This window comes from Macrosteles quadrilineatus, unplaced genomic scaffold, assembly GCF_028750875.1.
Source record: "Macrosteles quadrilineatus isolate MER2022 unplaced genomic scaffold, UCM_ALF_1.0 Scaffold_7__1_contigs__length_78375512, whole genome shotgun sequence".
Classification (NCBI taxonomy): domain Eukaryota; kingdom Metazoa; phylum Arthropoda; class Insecta; order Hemiptera; family Cicadellidae; genus Macrosteles; species Macrosteles quadrilineatus.
In genome coordinates, this window is record NW_026542600.1 from 274300 (window position 1) to 295081 (window position 20782).

The following is a 20782-nucleotide window of genomic DNA, read 5'->3' on the forward strand; positions in this document are numbered from 1 at the left end:
AATGATGCCTACAGTAAATATCAGTGGATCCATTCACAAGGCTCTACTTCGTCAGTCTAGTCAGTTAAATGATGCCTACAGTAAATATCAGTGGATCCATTCACAAGGCTCTACTTCGTCAGTCTCTTCAGTTAAATTATGCCTACAGTAAACATGGTTCACAAGGTTCTACTACGTCAGTCTAGTCAGTTAAATGATGCCTACAGTAAATATCGGTGGATCCATTCACAATGCTCTACTTCGTCAGTCTAGTCAGTTAAATGATCACTACAGTAAACATCGCTGAGTTCATTCACAAGGCTCTACTTCGTCAGTCCAGTCATTTAAATTATTCCTACAGTAAATAATGGTGGATCCATTCACAATGCTCTACTTAGTCAGTCTAGTCAGTTAAATGATGCCTACAGTAAACATCGCTGGATTCATTTACAAGGTTCTACTTCGTCAGTCCCGTCATTTAAATGATCCCTACAGTCAATATCAGTGGATCCATTCACAATGCTCTACTTCGTCAGTCCAGTCAGTTAAATGATCCCTACAGTAAATATCAGTGGATCCATTCACAAGGTTCTACTTCGTCAGTCTAGTCAGTTAAATGATGCCTACAGTAAACATCGCTGGATTCATTTACAAGGTTCTACTTCGTCAGTCCCGTCATTTAAATGATCCCTACAGTAAATATCAGTGGATCCATTCATAATGCTCTACTTAGTCAGTCTAGTCAGTTAAATGATGCCTACAGTAAATATCAGTGGATCCATTCACAAGGTTCTACTTCGTCAGTCCAGTCATTTAAATGATCCCTGAAGTAAATATCAGTGGATCCATTCACAATGCTCTACTTCGTCAGTCTAGTCAGTTAAATGATGCCTACAGTAAACATCGCTGGATTCATTCACAATGTTCTACTTCGTCAGTCCAGTCATTTAAATGATCACTACAGTAAATATCGGTGGATCCATTCATTGAACTTTATTCCTGCTTGCTTTACAGGCTTCAATCATGAGTATGTGGGTGTTTAGTGTTCAGAAAATCAGCTGAATACCACAATGATAGACAGATACAGTCGAAGATATGACGACAGGGTTATCTTTATATTGATATTTTGCAAGATATACCATCGGCGATGACTTATGTTAATACACATCAAACGACGGAAGCTACTTTGGCTAAAAGCTCTTTATATGTTTGACGATAAACTAGATACATACAAAATATTGAGCGAGAACTGTTCTACTCGTAAAACAAAACATAAACTTTCAAGTGTAAATGTGAAAATAGATAATTGACTAGCTAAAAATTACCATTATATTTTTGTTCTATTTTATCAGAATTTGAGTTCAGCTATCGATACAACATGAAGGTTTACACTTTCGAAATACTTAGTTTAAAAAGTCACGTTTTCAGGCACTTTGCCCAAAACGTGTGAGCATCCAGCACCTAAAGTAGGCTATCACGAACCCAAGGACAAAAAGGCGCTAACAAGTAGCCTTGAGGCCAATGACTAAAGAAAAAAAAGAAATTAGCTAAAAAAGGTAAACGATTCAAGTTTAACAGAAGAATTGATTATAAATCGTATCGTTTTACAACAACTCAGCACTTTCTTGTTGGCTTTCTGTGGGAATAGAGCGGAACCATCTCAGGTTATATTATATTTCCTCCCGAAGGTGCGGCGTTGTTGTCTTGGCTGAAATTGAGACGTTAGATTCGCATTTAGTTTTGATATGTATGAAATTAAATTTAATCATGTTTATTGTTGTTAAACTGAACTCATTGCATTGGCGTCACATTCAACACACTATCTAACATTCAATTTCAGTTTAAAAAAATCTTAACGCTATAATAACAACTACAGATTCAAAACTCCCTGCTCAATCTTGAGATAATTTCGAAGGGCATTAAAAATACAGAACTTTAAAACATCTGTTTAACAACTTTTCAGATCCCCAAATGGCAATGGGATAAAACCAATGATACGAAGGCAAAATATACAGTTAGTAAATTATTTCTGTTCATAGATTTTGAAAATCAGTGAAGAAAAACTAGTGACGCATACATTTGCAATCACGCAATTAGTATGGGAGTTCAGATATTTCTTATCAATCGAGATGTCTGTACTGGGATTTGACACACGGGTTGGACACAACCCCCACATCTCCTCTGATAGATGAGAGGAAATCCTAAAATCCACTAAACTTGGCTTTATTGTGTGTCTGATAAAGCCCTGCCGTAAAAAGCTACACATAAGCCTAATCCACGGGATTATTTAAAATATAATTGGGACGATAGAGCACAAACAAACATACATAAAAAACTCAATTATTAAAGACGTCGAAATGCAAATAGATTCTTTGGGGGGTCCAAAACACGATCGATAGGCCTAATATGTATTGCGCAATATACAATATTTTGTACCGCATTGAAGACTAGAACAGATTGCACAAGACGTTGAGGGAATTCAAAAAATACTGACCATCCGCAACAAAAATGGTGCGAATAAAAGCTAATTCGGAAAGTAGGGCTAAAAAATAAGTTAAAATTTTAGTTTTTGTAAAAATTCCTGTTTTGAGTTTTGACCTGTAACAGGTTATATATACCCTTGCTAAATGTTTGTGCTAATGCTTATAGACGAACACGAAATGCCAAACATAAGGGCAAAGACATTTTCAAATCAGCACCACCTCTGGTTTAAGGTCCATCTACTTCAATCTACACTAAAAATTGTTTTCCAAAAATACTTGGTCAATTGAAAAAAGTGAAACCCACAGTTTTTTCATTGGGTTTTGGCCGGTTTCAAACAAATAATTATAATTATTATGATTTTCAATCATATGAGCTAACAATCGACTATCACCACAGTGGTCTACTTTATTACGCCGCCACGTCATGTTAAGTAGCGCCTGCAAGTATCCCTACGCCACCCGCTATACAGTCCTGCGTTTATAATGTATCGCGCTTTTTGAAGGCACTAAGTTTTGATCGTTTTATTACAATGCAATATGTCAACATATTACAAGATAGTTTCACTAAATTTTAAAGTTACTGTGTATGCTTATGAATGTTGCGCAATAGGTTATATGGATTCAAAAAGTAAACCCTCCACTGAAAAAATAGGGTGCACAGAAACCAATATGTCCCCCTCCCGGGTAAAGTGAAACAATAATATTGTGTTAAAGAGTTCTTGGAGCCTAGACGTTCTAACTCATAAAACAATTAAACAACTACAAAGAAAATTTCTAATCCCACAGTATACTAGATATTTAAATTACAATCACTCTGGTATCTGAAAAAAATATTTTGAGGTGGTAAATAACTCTTCAGTAGCTGTTTGAAAATGACAAAATTAACATTGCTCTTATGGTGGGCAAATTCAAGATGGCCGTTGGCTTCAATGAACCCTCTTGGAAATGCATTCAAAATAACAAACAACATTTATAATTTCACAGTATACTAGTTATCTACATTATAATCACTTTGATGTTTGAAAAACTATTTTTGGATGACAATTAACTCTTTAGCAGCTGTTTGAATATATCCCAGATGGCCGCTAGCCTCCAAGGACTCTTGGCCTCTGGATCGTCTGAAGTTTAGATTACTTGGTTGCTATCAAAACGATCCCACCTAGTTTACAACACAACAGCTGTTTCGTGCAGTCAAAAATTAAGCACATTTTTAAAATTAAAATTGTATTTGGTATCCTATTACTTGTGTATTCTTTTATTACAATCATAACCTTTTTTTATCCATCATTAAGAAATAACATCACAATAGATAATGTCAGAAAGTTATAACATATTTTTGTTGAAAACTATAAGGGATTATAAAATAGAAAACAGATTACATAATTTAGGATTATTTTTCAATCATTGTTTTTATTTGGATTTGATATAATTTTTTACTTAAGTAGTCCTAGCTTTGGCTCTATGGATCCTTTTTTTCTTTTCATATTATAATTAATAAAAACATTGAGTGAAAATTAGCAGATTTACTTTTTATAACAAAATTTTCTACATAGTTATAAAATAACCTAGTCTATGAAAGTGTAATATTCAAACTTTATTTAATCTTTATTTATTTAATTTTATTTAAATTTTGTACCTATTCATTGCATCTTTATTTATCGTGATTATATCCATTATAAGGACTGTTTTATAAACTTTTGAACAGTAATATTATTTGTACTTGAAAATACATCAAATTGTTCTAAAATGTGAGATTTAAGATTCATAAAAAAATAGGATTTGTAAACCTTTTGTATTTAACAATGATACCTAAAACCTAGTTACTTATTTGATTATTTGACAAGTTTAACCCTAGGGAAGTATTTGTTCACAACGTTGGTTATCTGGTTCACCAATCATTAAACGAATTAGCTTGGGTTTTTCAATTTAACGTTTCTTTAATTTAACAGACAGTAATTTCGATAACACTTCTGAAATAAATTTTTGTTACTAGATTTAAATATACTTTATGTAGCACACTATATTGAATTATTTTCAGTTAGAAATATTAACGATGATGTAATTTTTCAGAAATTATTTACTGTAAATAAAAACATTGCTATAGTTTTATTTACCTCAAACATTTGTAAAATATCAATGTGGGTGGAAGAAATGGGTATTATATAATCTACAGGCATGAGTAGATACAACTTAGTACCTACGAGATCTCCAAAATGTAATTTACCCTTTCAGTGCTATGCAACAATATATATTTGTGCGTCTTGCTATGGAACGATGTAGCGTTGTTTGCGTTTCATCCAAAAAGCGCAAAGCGACGATATATCGTGCCAGTGCGACTTTCGATCATGTGATTTTTAATGACCATATTGGTTGACTCGGTTGTAGTTTCGAAACAGCGATGGTTTCTTTCGATTCCTCATATGATCGAGGCCCGATATATCGTTCCTTAGCAGATTTCAGATGAAAAATTTAAATTTTTACTGACTTTTTTCTCACACACTAGACTTTGCTCCCGTGGCAAGCCGAGCACTTTTCGGACAAAATAAGTATATTAGTTAACGCTAGCATTTTTAAAAAAATTACAAAAAAATATTCTGGCATCGAAAGGGTAAATGAATAAGTTGAACATCAGAAAACCCACATGATCTTGCCTTAAAATAACCGTGACACCTCCTGGGCAACAGACAAAAGCCAATATCCCGTTATAATCAGGCCTGTGGTTTGTATGTTATGTACTATAGGCCCGAGGCAATTGCACCCCTCTCTACCTACCTAGTGGGGTAATTTCTCTCTTCCTTGCGTCCCCAACAAACCCAAACCCTGTTATAACAGTGGCCCTGGTTATAATTATGTTTTAAATGTTGATGAGCTTGGTTATCAAAAGATGATTTTTTTACATTTTACATTGGTAAATATACAGGACAATGATTCTCACTTAGACAACTTCAACTGTGCCAAACAAGTCAAACTAAAAGTATTGTCTATTAGTTGAGTATAGCCTGACTCTCAGTAAGAATGTTTTTACCTATTTGGTGTAGGACATTACCTGTTAACCAAACAAATACAAACTTTACAAACACAATCAATAAAGGACTGTCTTCTGTAATTTTTTATAAGATTTTTGTGTAGATTCTGGTATTTTACCTTTCAAACCTTTTAAATATATTTTATCATACAGAGCTGGTAACACTTCAAACAGGAATGTCACAGTATTTTGAGGAGGTTGGCAAACCTGGGCAGTTCGTAAGGTGCAGGGATGGATCAGTCTCGATAAACATTGTGTTCAGTTCCGTTTTCTATTTACTTAAAAAGGTTTGAAATGAAGTCTCTTTTTATGTATATACAAAATTGTTGACTCAATGTCATAAATTAAGTTAGTTTGTCTAAAATATTTTCAAAATGCATGATGTAGGGTTAATTATATTTTGTTATAGTATCTGACAGTCTGTCATGGCGGGTAACTGATAACATATGCTAAAAAAATTGAACCTTTCAGATCATGAATCAGTCAGGATTGATATTTCCAATCCAGTCTGTTCTTGTTCCCAGAAATACTGTATGAATGTGTACAAATATACAGAAAACCCCTTTTAAAAGTACTCCGTTAAACTGAAACTCGGGTTAACCAAAACTATAATAAAAATACTTATCAAATAAAAAACTAGCTAGACAACAGGACGGGTAGTTGTCCTGTCTTGTCCAACAGAATATAATAGAGCCGACAACGCGGATCTCATATAGCGATAAAGATAACGTTCAGATAACAATTGTCAATTATTTTTAGAAAAGAAAAAGATTTTGTCTTTTCGGTTCAAGATTTTAACATTACAGTAATTACAATAACATCAAAAACGACTGTCGTAAATCTATTTGAATGAAAATAGTCTTTAAATTCTAACTATTGATGAACGGAAAAAAATTTCTGAAATAACCTTGCCCGCTTGATTTTGGTTGGTCGGGATTTTACTGTACTTCTTTATAGCATCCTTTTTATCTATACACATGCAACATACAAATACACATATACAACATATACATATACAAATACACTTTGAGTCAGTTGTCTTGGAGTCTTGATTAAGTTATTACTATCTACAACAGTAATTTTACCACGTAAGGGCCATTTGTACGTATAACGTGTACACCTCAACAAGACTCCTCGCCGCTTGTTGGCATCATTTGTTTACAGAAATAAGCCATTTGCAGCTCTGTTGCAGGTGTGTCCGCTTCAATGTGTGTCTGGATTTTTTTATTTTTTATTATCGAATCTCCTGCCACATGCAATATAAGGTTATTGATATGTTTTTTTTTTCTACAAGAAACATATCGGCTGCAGACATTCATTGGCAGATGACTGAAATTTATGGCCCTAATGTAGTATAGACGGTAAAGTGTATAAATGAACTGTTGTAAATGGACTTAAATTGTGTAGAATGATAAAGACTAAAGGTGTATTAGGTACAAGATTTACTTGATACAAAAACACAACATAACTTTCCACAAAACATCTGGTATCCATGACAACTAACTTATACAAAACACATGTGATACCAACCATACCAAAATGAACTATTCTCACAAACTACTAAATGAACTAACTAAAGCTATGATTCTAAATGAATTAGGGAGTTTAAAAATGTCTGTGAAAATGTTCATTTCGAAAAGAATTATGTTTTTTGTAGGTACCCAGACTAATCACAGAAGGCCACAATGGAAAGGAGGTTTTTACAACCATTTTTCTACTCCCTAACCCATTTCCACACTTCACCATCACTCATTGCATTAGGGCTACAACCTTTGGTCATCTAGCGATGAATGCCAGTATCGGATGTGTTTCTTGTGGTGGAAAAACATGATACTAACCTAATTATGCAGCAAAAGAGCTAATAAGTGATTTCCTAAACACACAGCGAAGCATAAACGTCAGCTACAGAACTGAAAATGGTGCCATTCTGTTCACAAATAATGCCAATAAGCAGAGAGGAGCCTCGTGTCGGTGTACACAGGAACTAAGAAACTATACGCACAATCGGCCCTTACTTAAAAAGCAACCCATGTACTATGAGGTCATACACATGTACTGCTGGTATCTGATGCAAAAGAGCGCTTCACAAAATAAACAACAAAGAGTCGGAGAGCTCACTGGAATATACGACATATGGGTATAAAATAACAGGACTGCTTTTCTATGAGAACCTAAAGGCCAAATGCTATACAGTATTGCTGATTTGCCTGACATCTCCCATCCACATTCCAACCTGTTTGATGCCACTAGGTTGCTTAGTTCGGCCACAGCCTTTGTTCAAGTCAGGTTGTGCATATGATGCTTGTTGGAAAAATTATATATCTGAACAACGTAAACGTAAAATTTTGTGTGAAGCCCTCAACATAGACTTATTCTCTCTTACAACAAGTGTATAGGGAGCAACGTATGTGACTAGACTTGCATGGGTTTTGTTTTGAGTGGTATAAACAATTCGAAGAAGGGAGAGAAGATATCAAAGATGATCCCCGACCAAGACATCCTTCAACTTAAAAAAAAAAAAAAATGAGTCCCGTCTTTCTCCCTACAATTGGCAATACAATAGGACCGACTACGTTCCAAGCAGTGCTGCTATCTGTCGGTATTTTAGAGAGCTACGTCGACTCTCGTCGTAACGCAATACATCACCGCACGTTATTTGCTATTCGTCAGACCAACATTTGAAAGCCAATTCCTTGGCAATCTGGTTCGTTCAGCACAGCACTGCACCGGGGTTACGCCTGCCATTGATGGGCCGCAGCGAACATGTTAAGAATAAGTCTCAACACTAGCAGGAAGAAGCAAAACTGTTTATGGGGGGGAATAATGTTGAAGAGGATTGACACAACTAACTACCATTTATAGGAGTCTGCAGGAATTTTAAAAATCAGGTCAGGCCTGGACAAAATATATCCTTGATCTAATATGAGATAAATGTAGGGATCAGGAAATTACAGGAGGGTAATATTTTGTAGCATATGCAAAAGACGATCACGATCAGTCTAATATTATTATTCCCTCAAGAATTAAGGTTGCATTCAACAAATATGTAGACTTATGTGATGAAAAACCTACTGAAGCCCCTATCTAACATATATCCCTGAATCCAAAAACCTAGGCCCTTGTTCCCTATGTTACATCCTTTACCTGCATTTACTTTTTTGATCGGTTTTGAGTTAAATCCTATTTTGTCACTTTGTTACTACAAGGCCTAGGTTTATCGAGTCATGTAAAAATTATATGTTTGCAAAATCTTACTTTGTTTTAATTACTATCTTTATTATTTATCTCATTTGAAAAGAAAGTTCTAAGAGCTATCCAGTGTGAGGAGATGGAGAATGGAGAATCCGCCAAAACCAAGAGTTAAGAGAATCATTCCGAGACCCTGATATTGTAGGAGAGGACAATAACCAAAAACAGAAGGCTAAGGTGGGTTGGCCATATCTTGAAGAGAAATGAGGAGAGCTTGTTGAAGAAGGTACTAAGGGGAGATCCGAGGGGAAGGAGACCAGTAGGAAGACCAAAGGCCAGGTGGTGGGATAAAGTCCAGAAAGATAGGGAAAAATTAGACTGGTAGAGGAAGATTCTGAGGACCGAGAGAACTGGCCACAACGTGTTGGCCAGGCCAAGTACCAGCTTGGGTACAAGTGGCCATGGCAGTAAGCAGTATTATTTATCAATTAAAGTTTTCATTCAAATTTGAAAATACTGGTACTTCAATTTGACTAGTTTGTATTGTACTAAGCTCACCTTAAAAGAACAGGTAGTAAATTTTGTTTACAAACACAGTCCAAACTTATGCCATTTTGTCCGGTCTAAAAATTTAAGGTAAAAATAATTTTTTATCCCCTCTTAAAGTAAAAATTTCTGTCCTACAGATTTTCAATCATTTATTAGGATTCTAAAACTTATGGGAACAAACAAAACCACTTATAACAAGGGTTGAAGCAACAGAGAAGGGAACAACACCCCTCATGAGAAGGAACAACACTACTCATGAGAAGGAACAACACCACTCATGAGAAGGAGCAACACCACTCATGAGAAGGAACAACACCACTTATGAGAAGGAGCAACACCACTTATGAGAAGGAACAACACTACTCATGAGAAGGATCAACACCACACATAAGAAGAGAACAACACACCTCATGAGAAGGATCAACACCCTTGTTAGAACTAGAACATCACTCGTGGAAAAGGAATCCCCAACTTTATGCGACCAGATTCAATTTGCTGCAGCCAAGAAAGTCAAATCTACATAACTGGTTATATACATGCGTATAACAGGTGATCATCCTACCTTGGAAAGTCCGATCCTGTGGCTGGCCGAGTCAATGTCCAGAACTGTGGTCATCTCTTCTACAGCAGCCTTCTCCTGGTTGTCGTGCAATGTGACAGTTGGACAAAGGAGATGAAACCTTCTGGTGAACTCTCTGTGAGACATTGACTTGGGGAAACCTTGGCGGTAAAGTCTTACAGCATCCAGAACTCTGAACCCGCGAATCTGAAAACGATCCAAATTGCACAATGATTAGAAACTTTATGTTTATGATCATTTCATTTCTGTTCTATTATTCGTGGATTGATCAAATTTACAAAATATTCCAAAATAACTTGAAAAAGTTAATTTTACATTTGTTGTCAGTTTTAGATTTTTCAGGAAAATTTTCACAGCTGACAACAGACTAAGAAAACATCTTTAATTAATACAAGGGCTATCCAGAAAGTAGATTACGTTTTTGACTGTATCCGCTAGGATAATCTACTTTCTGGATAGCCCTCGTAGAAGATCTTAAGGGGTACGTGCAAAGAAAAGAGAAAGAAGGTTTCAATATGAACAATTTGATGAAGTAAGTGAGTAAAGAGGATTACGATTATAATTTTATGATGAATTTAAGAAATCTAACATACCTGCATTCTAACTAGAGGAATGTTGATGAGTGTATCAGGGGGGGAGGTGTCAGTTAGTCCAGCAGTACGATGAGGCAGTAGACACTGGACAAACTTGATCCTTGTACGCTTGAGTGTGTCTATCAGACCGTCCTGCAACCAAACCAACTTAGATAACAAACAAAACCAACTGAGTTTATACTGAAATGTGACATCTTTTCTCCTATTTTAATAACATTAGCAATAATGAGTTCTTAGGTTAGCTGCTAAAGGGGAGGAAACATGTTTTTAGAAAAATGTTAATAACTTAGTACAAAATAAATAAATTTGTTCAAAATACATCCATAAATGAGCAATCTTAACAGTTGTTTTTTTTTTCATAAGAATAACAGAAGAATTTAAAAAGTAAATTTTTTTGAAATTTTCTTTACAACCATTGGGTGTACAAAAACACTTTGATACGTTAAATTATTGGTTTTCAAGTACTAAATAATGGTTCCAAAACAAATTGTGTAATTCTATGTTTTCAGAACGCAACTACCCTGTATAGTAAAGCAAGGCCACACTAAAAAGCAGGCCGTAATGCTCGTCAAGCATGAAGTCACGATAGAAGACGGCAATGACGTGATGTTTGCCGTTTGTGATCAGCTGCTTGTTTTAATCATTCCTTGGAAAATAAATAAATAAATACCTACGTCATTGCCGTCTACTATTGTGACGTCATGTTTGACGAGCATTACGGCCTGTTTTTTTTAGTGTGGCCTTGAGTATAGACTACCTGTGTTAATCTAATCAGTGACTGTTTAACCAATAGAAATTGTAAAAACAAAATAAAAATGTAAAAACGTTCATATTTCTAGCATAAATGGAATCAGTTAATACATAGTTACTCACCACTGTAAACTTAAGCTGCAAGGAGAATGACTTGTGTTTAAGAGGGGAGGTGGCAGAGCGATGCATGGTCGAGCCCTTCCTTAGTGTTTGGTAACCCTCCAGTCCTACGATAGAACCCGTCAGTGTACTTGTCAATCCAGCTCCCCAACTCTTCACAAACATCTCACTCACTTCCTTCCTGAAGAATCACAATCAGAATCAGAATATGTACTGACTGTATATAGTAGGCCTACTAACAAGATCATGATTATAACCTCAGTTGAACCTTGTTTAACTATTGTCTATATCAATTGAAACAGATATAACCAACCAACCAAAAAATGGTCAATATTAAATGGTGGCATTTGTATGAAACAATTTGAAACACTTGTTGCACAGAGAAGTAACGCACAAAGGAAACATTCAATGTGTACTTAAGTGGTGTCTAGCCCTAGTCGTTGGTGTCTAGGGTAAAGTTAAACACCTCTCATTGCCATTATGTACAGCAACACTCTCGGTGGAGAAAGACCCCCACAGTGCTTGCTGCTTGGACTCTTCCTTGCTCGTCAGTATATTTCCAGCTCAACATACTATTGTTGAAAGCGCAAGGTTTCCTCTGTAGCTCTCCTCTCTGTGGTGTGTGAAACAAGTCATAAGCAAGAGCCTTGAGTCGTAGGACGAGGGGCAAGAAATGGTCCAAGATTATACTTACTTGAATGACTCCTTGAGAAGTGAGCCGGCTGTGCGAATCAGAGGATGATCAAGGCATTGTCTACGCCAGCCTGCCATGGAGTATACAACCGGAGTATTGGAGCCACAGTGGAGTAGAGTTATCTGATCTAGAGCTGGACCTTTCTTGATCAACCCGTCATTCTCTGTGGAATCAATCAGATTGAACAAATTTTCATCTGCCAGAAGACAGGTAAGTTTATATTATGGCACCTTATTATGTATAGAGATCTCAATTTTTTAATTTACAATCTTGATTATTTTGTCTGATCGCTGTCTTTTATTTATTTTTTTGGTTATTTTATAATGAAGGAACCCCCAAACAGGCTTTGTCTCGGGGGCCCTACATTTTCTCCCAATAAATTGCACAAAAAAGAGAATGAAATTAAAATCATCCAGGTATAATTCTTAGTTTTATTTATTATGTTGATATTGTTGTGAATAAGCCAGTGTTTTTTTTCTTCTTAGTCAGTCTAACACGTGGGACATTTAGTTTTAATAGAATATTATATCAATTTCTTTTTATTGTGTTTGTGCATTGTAATTTTAATTATTGTAATACTTGTATTACTGGGAGAAAATAAATATTCTTATTCTTATTCTTAAGTAACTTTTAAAAAAAGATTTCATTTCCGTAACATATTTATTTTTTATAGCATTTTTAACTATAACAGTATTTTTATTTAGTACTTGATTCTCACAAAAACGTTTTTTTTCCTAGGACACTAGGTTCTAGTTGGGTATCGTTTTTCACATTACTTCAAGCTAGGCTAGGGTGGCATTATCACTTAGCTAAAATAATTAGTGATTTGGTGGGATTTGAACCCGGGACCTCAGGGCCTAAAGTCCCGTGCCTACCACTAGACTCGCTTGCTCCCCCAAGTGTACTAACACATACATAATTTTAGATTTAGATGAATGATGTAACATTGACTATAGAGCACAAGGGCCTGGCCTGGGTTTAGGGTTTTTTTTGTGGAGATTGCAAGCCTACTTGAATGGTAAAGAGTAGAGGTGTGCGGATAGTGAAATTTCATTTCGGATCGGATTCGGATCGGATAGTTGAGGCTCGGTTCGGATCGGATCGGATATTGGGAGGTTCGGATTCGGATATTTTCGGATTCGGATAGTTCGGCGCGGTTAATAATAAGCTGCATATGTATTTTTAACCTACAAAACAATGTAAAGCTGTGTAAATAAACTTAAATGACGATTTTGAACTATAGAATTTCAAATTAGCCAAGTCCACAGTTTTCTCTCTCTTGAAAATCACAATTCACAACATTTATTTTCAAAAGTTGGTTGCTTGAATTAAGTACACTAGCAGCCGAAATCTTCACAAACACCTTAGCTCAGCAGGACTGGTGTCAAACGTTTGGGCTTGTTTACTTGAGGTTATGATTTATCTTGTTTCCTGGTTCTCACAAGCCAAGGAGTTCGATCTCAAGTTTATTTTCACATTGTATTATGTATTTCCTTATGTTTTTGGAACGGATTATTGGGCTTAAGTGGCATTTTGTGGGTTTGCCAAGTGTAGAATCACTAATGCACTAAATTGGCTCTAGCTCACGATTTGATGTTGGGCAATTAGACTTTATAACTGTGTAAAAGGTGTGTATCCCTGAATTTATAAATTGCATTCTACACATATTCACTGCCAAACATAATTCAGTAGAACCTTGATGAACCGAGAATTACACTAGCCTAGACATAACTTCATTACCCCAAGTAAAATACCAAGATAATCTTTATAATTGTATTTGAATCGTATAATCTTAGTTTGTTAAAAATGGATTGTATGTTCAACAATACTTGCAGTCCATTATTGTTAAGCAGTATGGTCCCAAATTATTGTTTTTGATTTTGAAACATCACAGTTCATTTGACAAAATTATAATTGAAGCAGCCCAATGTCAAGCCACGCGCGCTTGTGCAATAGTTTGTTTACAAGCTTTCTCCAGACCACGGGGGAGGGGAGGGGAGGGTCTGATAAGCCGTCTATTGTTCACCCCCAAGAAGGTCCGACCCTCATTAGTGCCGCTCGGCTGCACTCAAGTGTTTTACCCCCTGCTGTGCGCTATGTCATAAAAGCTGATGACGAATGCGTGATAAGGGAAACCCAAGAAATAGAAGAACAAAGAGAAAGAATAATGACGTTGTTATCTTTATTCCCTTTTTACAATTTCCGTTATTTTTTGTTATCTTTATGTAAGATTTTATGATTTTGTTTTATAGGTTTATAAAACAATTCTTTTTAACTACGGGAATATCAATTTATAATTTATCAACGTGCTTCTCTTCTGAAACAGCAATACCGGATGCATAATAAAGGTCAATGACCTAAAATATCACGATTGTGCAATATTGTATTTTGATGTTGAAATTAAAATCACGACAAAAGTTTGTATATATCCATGGTCCCTATCGTTTAATCATTTAATATGTACACAATTAATGCTAAATAATCGTGGTTAGTTCTAACTTTATTTTTTATTATTCAAAGTTTCTACACAGTAAGACAATCCAAAGTCAAACCGGGCAATGAATGCCCAAAAAACAACGTATCTTGTCCTGTGATTGGAATACCACTCGCCGGCCAGTCCTTTCGGTTTAGGGAAGTAGTGCAAGTCTATACATAGCTTCAAGGTCTTACCCACCCCTTCCCCCTCCGGTCCTACTTGACTCACTACCCACTTGACTCACTACCCGCGCTCCTTTCGAGGTTATTGCCCAACCCCTCTCACCCTTCTATTGTGTTGCCTTTCTATTGTTTCTATTCTCACTTTTTTCGGGAAACATTTAATCTATTGTTTACTAACATCACAGTAGTAGGCTAGATTTTTCTACTTTGAAACAGTACTGTAAAAAAACTATTACGCAGCGCCCCTAGTATCAGGAGCAAGACAAGTACGAGTTGACTTTCATTTGAGCATGGTAGTTCTTTTCTGCTTTATGTCTGTTCGTTCCAGACGAATCTAATCGTAAAGCAAAACAGCCGATAACGACTAAACTAGTTATCAGTATTGCATCATACGGCTTCTTTGCCGTTTGCTGTTAGGTCGTTGGAAACGTATTGCTGTAATTTTGTCCTGGGAAACTAATGGTGGTTATGGAGGTTTTCTGTCCAAAACGTCAAAATATATTGTCTATCCGAAAAAGTCGGATATATAACGGATAGTGTCGGATATCGAATTTGGGCTCGGTTCGGATACGGATATCCGAACCGAACCGAATCCGACCCGATTTTTCGGATATCCGCACACCTCTAGTAAAGAGTCCAACCAGGAACAATAAACACAAATGTGTTACTACACAACAAATTTGTTTAGTTTGAATGACTCACCTCTGATGACATTGAAGAGTTTGTCTACGAGGGCCAGGTCAGTGACGAAGGCGTCCGAGGACAGATCATCCAGCAGCCAGAACAACCCTCGGGAGTTGGAGCTGGAGTTGGAGTCTAGAGCAGATAGGAGTTGCCTACTTGACTCACAAACTCCTCCCTCCTCTTCTCCATCCAGCAAACTCACTTGTTCCTGCACAACAAAACATGTGACCATTCATGGCAACTGTCTGACAAATCGGATGGTCTTCATGTTGGGTAAAATTAACTTTTCCTATGCTTAGAGTTTTGACTATGAATATTCATGTAATCAGTCTTTGAACGATACAGAAAATTGTAATTGGCATCATCATCATAGTAAAGGGATTAAAGCTACAATACTTATACTGTATACTAAAAACTAACATGAAAAAAATAAAAGGTGCCATTCATCCAACAGTACACTGCGCTTTTAAGTACATTTACCTAACTACCCTTTTTATTTAGGGTATCATATGTTTTTAGAAGAGTAGGTAAATGTGGATATTAAGGTCACTTGAAAATGGAAGGTTTTCCCTTAACTACCGTAACACAGTGCAGTCAAACTTTTGATAAAGTCCATTTTACCCAAAGTTATAATAACTATCCTTCAGAATTTTAAGCCACCTAACCTAACCTGTAATCTGCAATGTACTTTAATGAGGTGGACCGATGCTTCTAGATGTCGAACAATGTAGCTCACCCTTGCTATTCATGCAGAGACTAATAAGCTCTTCAGAGCAGCAAAAACGGTATAAGGAAGAAGTAAATTATTTTGAAAATAATATTAATAGCTTTAAAAATGTAGCTCACTGTAATTGTTATGTTTGTAATAAGTGTACTTTGTGACCTCTCAATTCTGGACGATTATTTTTATGTTACTAACTCAGGTAATATTTTCTACAAACCTGTAGATATTGCTCCCTTGGAGCCACGATACTCCTATGTTGGAAGAGTTGGTTGATTCTCTCGGCCAGGTAGTTGATGTAGAGATTGTAGAAAGCTACACTGTCACCATGAGAGCTCTGTTGTTGGAACCCTGGGCTATCCACGACCAGTAGGGAAAAGACTGTGTGAACCTTCATGGTGATACATCTGGGGAAGATTATCATTATCAATATTGTGTGCCAATTGTTTAATACACAAGCATCTACAATACTCCAACTATCTGAATCACCTTTTATCCAAATCTCTTACAGAAAGAATTATAAAATCAAAAACATAGAGCTAGAGTAATTAAAATCGTCATAAAAGAAGGCAGAAGTCCTTAATTGCAGCAAAATCTTGAACATCTCCCGCAGTAGTGCAGACATCATCGTCTCCCGCATCAGCAAAAACATCACCATATAGTCTTTTGTGATCACGGCAAAATCTTGAATAGCTCCTGCAATCTTGTAGACATCATCATTGACTCCCACAGTCATAAAAACATAATCATCGTCCACCACAAATGTGACAAAAGCGTGAATTTTTTAATTGTGAAATCTAAAAAAATAATTAGGCCTACCCAAAACTTTGGTAGAACCCACTCACTCACTCCCATGGTATAAAAACCCAGCTATTAAAAATTTTGACTAACTGAATGCAGTACGGTCAAAATTAATTTTTATGGTTGGAGTTCATTCATGTCCAGTAGAGTAACCTTGGCTCCTGTCTTGTGATATCTACTGATCCCTCCCTGTGCTCATGTAACCTCTGTTATACACATTTAAACTTATCATTACATAAATACACCCAAAATGTGAACTATCAAGTTATAAAAGCATGAACATTGTTCATGGTCCAATTCCTAGTCGTTTACATGAAAGCTACCAGCTCTTCTTACAGAAAAACAAGCCAAATTTAAATATTACCAATCTGCAAAAACTGTATACATATTTTTTTTAATCTCTCGGTATAAAGATTGAATCCAGTACAATCTTGTTTAGTAAAATTGTTTCGACATAACAAAAACCTGTGATTTTTTTATCAGGGGAGGAAAATACTTGACAATAATATTTACACATCACAATCAATTTCGAAATGGCAATGAATCACCAAGCAGGTATGCAGAATTACAGTAAGTAACAGGTATACAGTCACGGAAAGCCAACTCAGTTGTGGAAAACTGCAGAAACATGATCAAACAAAATCACCACTCAGTTATGGATTCATGCAAAGCAATGGCAATACCAAAGTATATATTTTATATGATTGTAACCCAGTCCGGGTTATCTGGACATCCAACTTGGCCAACTAAACTTAATTGTAATGTAGGTCATATTTTATACTAAGCGAGTACTAACCAAAGCTTTAAGCTCTAACTAACCTATTTATGAAAAACCCGATGACATTGAAAAGTTCGCTGTACAATCCAACCACAAAGGCATCCAGAGCTAGTTGTCCATCGTCCATCTCAGGCGGGGAGACAAAACCAGTCTCGGAGTAGCCGAACAACAACTGCGTCAACTTGTCCACCGTCGTGCCGAGAAGTTGGGCCGCTCTTTGGGCAGCATTTGCTCTTCCAAACTGCCACCTGTTCGCCGACTTGTCTAAAATATAAGGAAAACCAGTGAGCTACTGTTCATTTATGGATTTTGTGGTGAGATAGTAAGTGCTTGATAAGTATTCAATTATGTAAAATACAAGACACAGCTTGATAAGATAAAAACAGATGGTAATACTACTTATTGTCAAATTAATATTCACAAAAACTTGAATAATATTGTGTCTGTTTAGAAGGTATTATTATATTAACCAAAGGTTTCCCAATCACGGGCTTGAAGTTATACTAAAGTGAACCATCCAAAGTATTTACCTTAGCCTAATAAAACAGTTACTAACTTATTTAATCTGTATGAAATTTAATAAAAAGAGTAAATTTAAAGGGGAAGGGAAGGTTGTGTTTTTCTTAGCTTATCAAAGTTGGTCTGGAGCAGGATGAAATGTGGTCATTTCATTGGTCAGTGATACTTTGGATGTTTGTGATTTCATTCAATTCCAAATATAGAATGCCAAATTGACTACAACTAAAACAGGTTGGAATTAGTGATTCTTTTATCACCACCAACTCAAAATCGAAATGGAATGCAACCACAGCATATAATAAACACAAGGGAGAGAAGGTACTGAGAATCTAAAAAGTTAATAAATGGAAAAACAGTATCAATGTATATTTTAAACAAGAACAATGGAATGAGAATTGGTGATTGGTCAAGAAATTATTTTAGAAAAAAAAAGAGAAAAAATCTTGTAAAACTTTATAACTACTTTAATTTTATACAAAAAGGATATAGAGTGCAAAGTTTAATTTTGTTCAATTCTATTACGCTTGAGAAGTAATTATAACTTTAAAAAATGCACTTACTGTACACTGCTCCTGCTGCTCCTAAATGAAGAATACTTGAAATCACAGACCAAATCACTTTAGCTTCAGAGTCTGATACTCCTATCACAGTCAGAGCTCCGCAAAGGCGAGAGAATTCTCCAATAGCTTTTTGGAGGTCTTCGACCTAAAATAACAGTTTCTAGGTTAAGTTTTAATTGTTTGGATAAAAAATTAAAGATACACACAACATGCAAACAAGAGATCTCCAATGAATAGATAGTTCCCTTTGTCTAAGATAATGATTATTTTTATTTATACAGTTAGTCTTACTTTGGCTGAGTTTAGGAGCACGTGGTATGGTTTTATTACTAAAAGCTATTGGTATTTGAATTTGGCCTTCCAAGCTTTACATTTCAACCATTAGCTAGAACCTTTGGCGCGATTTGAACCCAAGTGTTTCTTTAATCTTGATATCAGTTAAACCTTGTCAAAAATTGCCCTAAATGTCAAATAAGATAGGGTTGAGCGAGATACACGTACCTAGCCTCTTTAATTATAATAAAATAAGTTATTTCATTTTCTCTTTAAGATCCCTTTTTCACCTACTTAGCCTATTTTAAAGATTTAGGTATCACTTTAAAAATTATGATTTGGCAGAGGGGCAAATGGTAACTAGAAAGGTGATTTCCTTCAGGGCTCCGTCCTCTTGAGTTTAATTTATTTCTAGATCCACTTTAAAAGATCAAGTGATGCTGAACAACTTACTTTATAATGGCTTAAATGTAATTTGTAATTAAACAGCTGATCCTTCAATTGAATATATGACCACAGTCAGATTGTAAACAAGAGACCGAATTGTGTATGAAAATGGACTTATTCAACAAATTGAATTTATTTACAATTAGTAGTTTTATTAGAAGTTTAAAACTGCACAATTTGCACACATGTTCCTTCGTTCCTAATATGAAAAGGGATTAAAATTGTTGTTCTAAAATTTTCTACCAGAAATCTTTACTATCAAGGTTCCAATCGCAAGCACAGACCTTGCTGATGAGTCCAATGTAAGGGTTGTTCTCCCCCACAGCGTCGAGGGCGAGTTCCTTGCGTAAATTACCATCACAGCCCTGGATCAGCCGTCGGAATACATGGAATGTAGATTCTTGTTCTGGTCTGTACGCGACACGCCAACGCTCATTCAAAAGAAGCTGTAAACAAAATTTGAAATTGGTAGAATGTATAGAACAATATCTTGTTATACTTAATAGGAAATCAAGAACTAAAGAATTTGACATTGTTACTGAAATTAAAAATTTGTCTTCTGGCCTAAGACACACAGGCCTATTTTTCTTTCACTAGAGTTGGACAAACTACATAGTATGAAATCAAAAGCACCAATTTCGACATAATCTTAAATTTAAAGCAATCACAAGGCTGGATTTGGACCCACGATTCCACAAAAGAAGTCCTGTGCACTACCAGCAGTCGCCCCAATCATAGAAGAAATAATCAAATAATATATAGGTTACATACCTCTGTCAGTATTCAGTCTTAAAAATAGTCTGGAAATAACTAGTTTCGGTTCAAAGACCCATTATAAAATCCGCATCAAATTGAATTAGTCTATAAATCCGACTGAAGTTTTCATCAAAATGTATATAAAGGACAACACATAAAGTTCAATTTACACACAGATAGATTTAAAAAACTGTAAGCCAGCCAAATTTATTCACCCTGAAACTAGTCCCCCCAGACTATATTTAAGACTGAACACTGGACAGAGGTAAATAACATATACAGACTGTCCCAAAAGTCCCGGACCGGTTTAATATTTTCTAAACTACAACAGATAAATCAATAAGATTTAGTACATCAAAACCATACCTAAAAATCTACTTTTTTATGGAAATATAAATGTTCTGTCACATCATGGGGACGACGCGCAAGGAGTCAGAAGGAAATCTTAAATAGGAGCATAGGTTGACATGTACATCAAATTAAAGGTCTTTACTAGCAGAATTTAATGCTGCAAATTTGAACTCAAACGGACAACCAAGTCAAGAATGACAGTGGTTCAAAGATTCATTTAATTTGCATTTGGGGGCACAGCCCTAGGAATCGGAAAAAATTTTTTTACGTAA

At 35.7% G+C, this 20782-nt stretch overlaps 1 protein-coding gene across 1 annotated transcript in view; it reads right to left on the bottom strand.

Moving 5' to 3' along the window:
• Positions 1–20782, bottom strand: part of LOC128999125 (unconventional myosin-XVIIIa-like) — an 83195-nt gene that overhangs the window by 42098 nt on the left and 20315 nt on the right. The window contains exons 10-18 of the mRNA XM_054425486.1: positions 19688–19849; positions 18684–18828; positions 17646–17868; positions 16246–16432; positions 15323–15512; positions 11963–12125; positions 11272–11449; positions 10399–10530; positions 9788–9991 (exon numbers count right to left, since the gene is read on the bottom strand). Coding sequence (XP_054281461.1) covers positions 9788–9991; positions 10399–10530; positions 11272–11449; positions 11963–12125; positions 15323–15512; positions 16246–16432; positions 17646–17868; positions 18684–18828; positions 19688–19849 — 1584 coding nt within the window. The remainder of the gene's footprint in view (positions 1–9787; positions 9992–10398; positions 10531–11271; positions 11450–11962; positions 12126–15322; positions 15513–16245; positions 16433–17645; positions 17869–18683; positions 18829–19687; positions 19850–20782) is intronic.